The sequence below is a fragment of the Nanorana parkeri genome, unplaced genomic scaffold (assembly GCF_000935625.1).
Source record: "Nanorana parkeri isolate BGI_ZX_2015 unplaced genomic scaffold, ASM93562v1 scaffold394, whole genome shotgun sequence".
NCBI classification, from domain to species: Eukaryota; Metazoa; Chordata; class Amphibia; order Anura; family Dicroglossidae; genus Nanorana; species Nanorana parkeri.
Window position 1 is genome coordinate 1,244,993 of NW_017306662.1, and position 7,229 is coordinate 1,252,221.

Genomic DNA, 7,229 nt, shown 5'->3' on the forward strand with positions numbered 1-7,229 from the left:
TCTTCTTCTTCCTCCTCTTCTTCCTCCTCTTCTTCCTTCTCCTCTTCTTCCTCCTCTTCTTCCTTCTCCTCTTCTTCCTTCTCCTCTTCTTCCTCCTCTTCTTCTTCCTCCTCTTCTTCTTCCTCCTTCTTCTTCCTCCTCTTCTTCCTCCTCCTTCTTCTTCCTCTTCTTCCTCCTCTTCCTTCTCCTCTTCTTCTTCCTCCTCTTCTTCTTCCTCCTCTTCTTCCTCCTCTTCTTCTTCCTCCTCTTCTTCTTCCTCCTCTTCTTCTTCCTCCTCTTCTTCCTCCTCCTCTTCTTCCTCCTCTCATGATCTCTGTCTGGTTTCTTTATATTGTAAACCAATAAATAAGATAATAAAAGAAAAGTGACACTGGTTAGAAGGCACCATACAGTATTTGTATTTATCGTTACACCCCCAGAGCTGCCCCCGGACCCCCCAAATTTTCCATGGATGTTTTGACTTCCTAAACACTCCTCCCTTCCTGCCTTCCTTATGTCAGGAGATATTTACTCTTCATGTCTCCCTATGATGCCGACTCTGTGCTGAATAAGCCGATCCCCAGATTCCATCATCCCAGTTGTTGGTTGTACCCCGAAATATATCATCCCAGTTTATGATTGTTCCCCGACCCCATCACCCCAGTTTCTGGCTGTTGCCCCAACCCCATCACCCCAACAGCAGTGCTGAGTGTATGGCCAGCATATCGGTTCATCTGCTCATGCCAGGTCTGACTGTAGGTCTGGCTGTATGGCTGTGGTGTAGGGCTGCAACAACTAATCGACATAATCGATTATAATCGATTATTGAAAAAGTTGTCAACTTTTTCAATAATCGATTAATCGGCTTCCGATCAGTTGGCCCTGTTCACGGCTCCACACACGCTGCGCGCAGATTAACCGATTAATCGAACTTAATAATCGGCTAACTAATCGATTTTGAAAATAATCGTTAGCTGCAGCTCTACTGTGGTGCTCAGGTCTGGCTGTAGGTCTGGCTGTAGGGCTGTGGTGCTCAGGTCTGGCTTTAGGTCTGGCTGTAGGGCTGTGGTGCTCAGGTCTGGATTTCCCCAGTACCAGGTGGGAGCACAGCTGCAGCAATTAGCAACCTTTAATTAGAAACCTTTTGTAAGAGAGCAATTAGTTTCCTGCACAGCCTCTCAGGTGAGACAAACGGTCGGTGGCCCTCAAGAGCCCGAACTGAACATTACTGCCTATAGCAGTGTGATCCTGTATAGCTGTAGTGGGGACAATAAGATTGTAAGCTCCTTTGGTGCAGGGACCTGGTGATGTCGGTTCTGTGAGAAGTTCTGCAAACTTTGTCAGAGAATAACACTCGCTTGTTGTGGTTTTTTTGTGTCTGATTTCAGCTAAAGACCAATCACTCGGCCTGGAAGGAGCTGGCCAGGACAAAGGTCATGATAATGGAGAAGCTGCCGATGGTGGAAGTAGACAGCTACTACCATGCCCTCATGTCCATCTGCCTCGTCATGGCCTTCTCGCCGTTTGGCTGCTCGCCGGCCGCCTACATTGTAGCCGAAAAAGAAAAAAAGCTGAAAGAGTTTATGAAGATCCTGGGGCTCCACGACACGGCGTTCTGGTATGACGGAATCATTACATTGTACGCATAGTATCTCCTCGTCTCTCACTGTCCGTCCATCCCTCTTATTCATGAACACTATGGGGAAGATGTACATATGTTACGCCCAGTGTATAGCTGGCACTAGTGCCCCTAGATGGCGCTGAGGAGTATGGGAAATGTCACTTCCTGTCAGACCGAACAGGTAAAATCCTCCAAATGAGGGACGCAATTAAAACGCATCTACCCCATTTCCCCGAAAATAAGACCTAGTTGTGACCATTCCCAGCGCCGGTGGCGGCATAAGGGGGAAATTGAAGAGCCGTGGGAGAGAATCAGAGGTGCCGGCGCTAGAGGAAGCGAGGCGGCAGCGGAGGGAGCAGAGCCGCATAAGCCGACGCCTCCTCTATAGCCCCGCCTCCTGTCACAGGCGGAGTGATACCAAATGCGCTCCGCCTGTGAGGGATCGATAGTGACAGCGCGCTTCGCTCATTCTGGCCAGCGATTGCTTACCAAATTAAATGTTTTTCATTTTAATTTTTTCAAATTTTTCAAATATTTTATTTTTATTTATTTTTTATAAACTTTTTTTATTTTTACAGAGTGTGTTTACTATATCCTCAATCATGAATGAACAGGAAGTGATGTAGACGTGTAGATCACTTCCCATTCATTCATAATTGAGGTTATAGTAACCATACTCTGTCCTCAATTATCTACAAACACTCGGCGATCGCTGACGGCTTGTACCCGCTCTCCTTCCTGACGCGCTGTCACAGGAGGCTGAGCGAGCGGTGCGGGGAGGAGAGCTCAGCCTCCTGTGACAGCACGTGCTGTCTCCGCCCCCGCACCGCTCTGCCGGACTGTGATAGGAGGGTGAGCGGTGTGTGAGGAGAGACGCCGGCTGCTCACAGCGCTCGGCCGGCTGTCCCTTTCTCTCCTCCCCGCTGGGCGCTGCTCTGTGTCCCAGCGGGGAGGAAAGAAAGCACGCATGCGCCGCTGTATCGGCAAAAAAATTCAATTTTTGGCATTTAGCCAAGAGTGCTATTTTCGGACGATATGTTTTCGGCGGGCGATATATCGGTGCGGTTAGAACCTCTGATTCTTGACTGGATTTGACTGCTGTCCACGTTCTCATGAAGGTGATTCTCTTCATTTCATGTCCTATCCTGGTTACAGCTGTAAGACTTTCTGCTCCTCTGTACGGGGACACGAGGCAGTTAAAATGTGGGACCTTCCAGACAGAAGAGAGCAGAGCGAAGCCCTCATCATTGTACTGCTGATCCTTCATTGTCCAATCATACGTGGGGGGTGTGTCCTGGACCAGGCTGTATTGTTGAGCCTCAGGGTGGTCCAGCAGCCTGGCTGTGCTGTCTGACAAGGGTCTGGATTTTCAAGACTGGCTGAGCTTCAAACCCTTTGGCCCCTGTTGGTTCATTCTGTCTTGTGTTGTCTCCTCCAGGCTCCCGTGGGTTCTGCTGTACATCGTTTTCATTCTGCTGGTCTCTATACTCATGGCGTGCATCACCACCAGCCTGACTCCATTCAGTCACAGCAGCTGGCTCTTGGTCTTTCTGCTCTACGCCCTCTATGGGATATCTCTGGTGAGTACAGAACCTAAAGTAGAACTACGACCTCTCATTAAAAAAATATGTGCTTCAGCGCCTAATTATACATGCATCAGCACCTACAGTTGTCTCTTATTCCCCCTTCAATGTCTCACAAATACCTGTTGATACTGCCAGTGAAGGTCACCTAATGCAGCTTCCTGTGATGCAATGGCAACAATGCTGCACTGCACCTGAAATCAGAGCATAGTTGTCACCCCCATGTAGGCTGGGCCTGCTTGTGGGATGGGAAGATGTTGCTATCAGCATTGTCACTGCTGATTCACAAGCCTGAAGCTTGTTGGTCAGCACTTGGCCACACTCAGTATGTGCATATGTATGTATGTGTGTGTGTGTGTGTATATGTATGTGTATATATATATATATATATAAACTGAACCCTACGGACTAAGACTGGGATGCCATTAAAGTTCATGTGCGTGTAAAGGCGTCCCAATACTTTTGGCAATATCCTGTATGTATGTATATATATATATATACACAGTATGGTAGGCAAGCAAGTGGACATTCTTGCACATTCGTTAATTGTTTATTATTTTTCTATGTTCATTATCGGTCATTTATTATTTATGTATCTATATTGTATCACTAATATTTTCATGTATCTATTTTTTATTATTCACAATACTCCTGAGAACTCTGAAGTAGTTGGCACACATTGAGATTTCTTTCAGGCCCCTTTTTATATTCTGGGTTAGATCATTATTTTGCTGACGGAGGTAGCGAGGTTTAATGCATTTCCTAATTGCTGCAGATTATGACGAAGCGAAATTCTTTTTCTGCCGATCAATTGAAGTATCGAAATCTGGGGAGTCTATTTTATTGTCTAATAAAGCCGCGTGTCTGCGTTCCATCTCGCCGCCTCAATAAAAGCAAATACGGCTTGAGGTCCGTCTCCCATCATAACGATTCCAGGGCTTCTAGTACTTTCCTTACAGTAACCCCGTATTCCATTTTAAACTTGTAAATGTCAAAGTCCTGCCGTGGAGAAGAGGCCACGAGATGCCTGAACTCCGGGATCAGCAAATATCGTCCTCATACAAGATTCCTGTGTATTTCTTCCAGATCTGTGCTGTAATCCAGTGTGAGACTTGGAGCTTCCTGTAACAAAGACCGCTCACTGCTGCTCTCTCTCCTTGTGCAGGGTGACTGGTCTTGTCTCCGCCCCCTCCTGTAATAAAGACCGGTCACTGCTGCTCTCTATCTTTGCGCGGGGTGACTGGTCTTGTCTCCGCCCCCTCCTGTAATAAAGACCAGTCACTGCTGCTCTCTTCTTATGCAGGGTGACTGGTCTTGTCTCCGTCCACTCCTGTAATAAAGACCGCTCACTGCTGCTCTCTCCTTGCGCAGGGTGACCGGTCTTGTCTCCGCCCCCTCCTGTAGTTTAATGTAGTGGGTGGAGCTCTGCTTGCTGCATGGGCTATGTACAGCACAGTGATGAAGTCATTGCTACTTTTACAAGGTAATACCCGAGTTTCAAAAGGCATTTAGTGAACACACAGACAGACATAATTTCAGCCATCCCTCACACATCATTGTTCATGGTCACACATAAATTTACCCCCCACCACACACTAACATTTATCTCATTATTTACACTCCCACAACAAATATTCCCTGTCAGAGCAATCAGTACCAACTGACACAGTGGCCGTCTGCAGGAGAGTCCGTCCATGTGACTCCGCCCACCTGTCAGTTCTCTAAACCCGGCGGTCCTCCGCTAAAATAATTCCTGTTACCCTTCGCACATCGAGTTCCTTAGCCACACAAGAAAGCCTTCCATAATCCACACACCTAGAATATTCATGTACACATACACACATGTTTATAGATGCCCGCCCAAGTTTTCAGGACACCGTGACACAGCCGCTCAGCACAGCGGATTCCTTTCCCGTTACTCCGCCCACCGGTCTTTTAAACCCGGCGAATCTCCCGCCAATGTTACTCACCCTTTCACTCGAGCTTGAAAAAGGGGATCACCTCGAAACGCGTCGCTCCTTTACCACTGTTCCGTGCACGTCCTCTCCCAGCCCTTGGTCCCTTTCACTCCGTCACGTCCTAAGAACACTGCCATCAAGACCATAGGCAGCTTCTTCACCAGTCCCCGGGCACATACAGCATTCAGTCCACATTGATTCCTCCTTCATCCATCCCTCCACTTGCTGGGAGACACCGAGTACATCTCGCACTGCCCACACTCCAAAAGGGCCCTCCATGACAGGACCTCGGCTCCACAAGTAAGTCCTTCACCTTTTGTGATTTTATTCATTTTTGTTTTTCCACCCGCCACATACAGACACTGGTTGTCCCTATACCCCCCACATTCCCAGGATTTGCGCTCTAATTTTCCCCCTTTTATTTAGTGAACACAGAGTGGATTGAATTTGATGTGGAGTGGATGTGTGGCTATTAAGGAATATAGAGAGAGAGTTTATTTTTATTTTATTTATTTTATTATTAGAATTCAAAAATATTTGTCATTTGTTGTAGATAATGTTTGCATTACATTCCAGTATTTTATATCAATATTATTATTATTTATTATTGTAGTTATGATGTTTATTATTATAGTTTATTTGTTGTTTCCTCTAGATAATGTTTGCATTGATGTTGACGCCACTTTTCAAAAAAGCCAAACAAGCCGGTGGCATTGCTTTCCTGTCCACGCTCATCCTCAGCGCTTTGGGTATTTTCATTGTGCTGAAAGACGATTTCCCAAAGTCCTTTGTGTGGTTTTTTAGTCCGTTCTGTCAGTGCACGTTCATGATCGGCATAGCTCAGGTATGTGCTCTATTGTTACTATCATTTCAAGGCAATAAAGCCAAAAACCCAGTTACTGTTGCCTTGGTTACCTTAGAAGTAAACTAAAATGGTTTGGGGTCAGTTTTAATTGAATTTTTTTGTAAAGTTTTTCTCTATTTCTGCCATGGGCCCTTTGTTGCTAGGAGACAGGAAGCCATTGCCTGCATCCTAGCAACCAGTAGGCAATAACGCTGCATTCTCGTACAAACGTTATTCCATACAGTGTTTGGATTGCGGTTTACGTTGTAAGTTCAGTATGCCCATGTGCATGAGCCCTTAGATTTGTATTTCTGTCTGGGTTGCTGTTGCAGATTTTCTCTCACTTCCTGTCTGGTAAAACTGTAGTCACCAGGACAGGAAGTAAGGGGGGAAAAAAAATCTCTCTGATGGGCCCAGATAGCAGTAAAAACCAAACTGGGGATCTAAACTTTCCCCATTCTATCTAAACAAATAAAAATAGGTTTTGGCATGACGTGCACATTACAAAGATCTGCCGAATGTACTGAAAGAGGAACTTCGCCCACCAACAGTAACTTTCAAGGTGCGCCGACTGTCAAGGTTGCCAGTGTTCCTTTTTCAGCTCTCAACCAAACTTTCAAGCCAAATGGCTGGTGTCAGAGCTGATCACATGTGCAGCACCATGGCAACTGCAATCCAAATAGAGGCCAAGATGGCGCCTTGCTTGTCTGTAATGGATAGGAGGTTGTAGTTCCGCTTTAAGTGATTGTAATCTGCTGATGTTTTTTGTCTCGGATATAGACATTAATAATGCAGAATATTGATTCTTCCGGTACTTTTCAGGTCATGATCCTCGAGCAGAATGGAAATGGCGCTCAGCTCTTTAATCTGAAGGATGGCCCCTACCCGCTTATCATCACCTTTATTTTCCTGGTGGTGGACAGTGTGATGTACCTGCTCCTGGCGTCGTACCTCGACCAGATTCTCCCGGGTAAGAACCCTCCGGGGGGGGGACCATTCACTGTAGAATCTGCAACACTTTTCATCAATACTGAATGTCCCGCGAGAAGTTCAGAAAAACACAGCAACAGTTTTATCGTGATTGCCGTCACGTGCAGCAAATTCAGATCGTTCTCATTAGTGACACGGGTACATTAGGTCGCAATGGCTGCGACAAGATCATTAAGAGGTACCGGCATTTTTGAGACAAGGATACTGGCAGTGAATAATGTAATTTGCTCTGGAGTGAGAGGTATGTGTCCCCC

The 7,229-nt window shown here is 46.3% G+C and overlaps 1 protein-coding gene across 1 annotated transcript in view; it reads left to right on the top strand.

Annotated features, from left to right (window-relative positions):
- ABCA5 (ATP binding cassette subfamily A member 5) overlaps window positions 1-7,229 on the top strand; it is a gene marked incomplete at its 3' end in the record, with an annotated part of 54,083 nt that overhangs the window by 7,168 nt on the left and 39,686 nt on the right. The window contains exons 4-8 of the mRNA XM_018559443.1: window positions 1,154-1,257; window positions 1,368-1,597; window positions 3,039-3,180; window positions 5,797-5,985; window positions 6,808-6,955. Of these exons, the coding sequence (XP_018414945.1) occupies window positions 1,154-1,257; window positions 1,368-1,597; window positions 3,039-3,180; window positions 5,797-5,985; window positions 6,808-6,955 (813 nt within the window). The remainder of the gene's footprint in view (window positions 1-1,153; window positions 1,258-1,367; window positions 1,598-3,038; window positions 3,181-5,796; window positions 5,986-6,807; window positions 6,956-7,229) is intronic.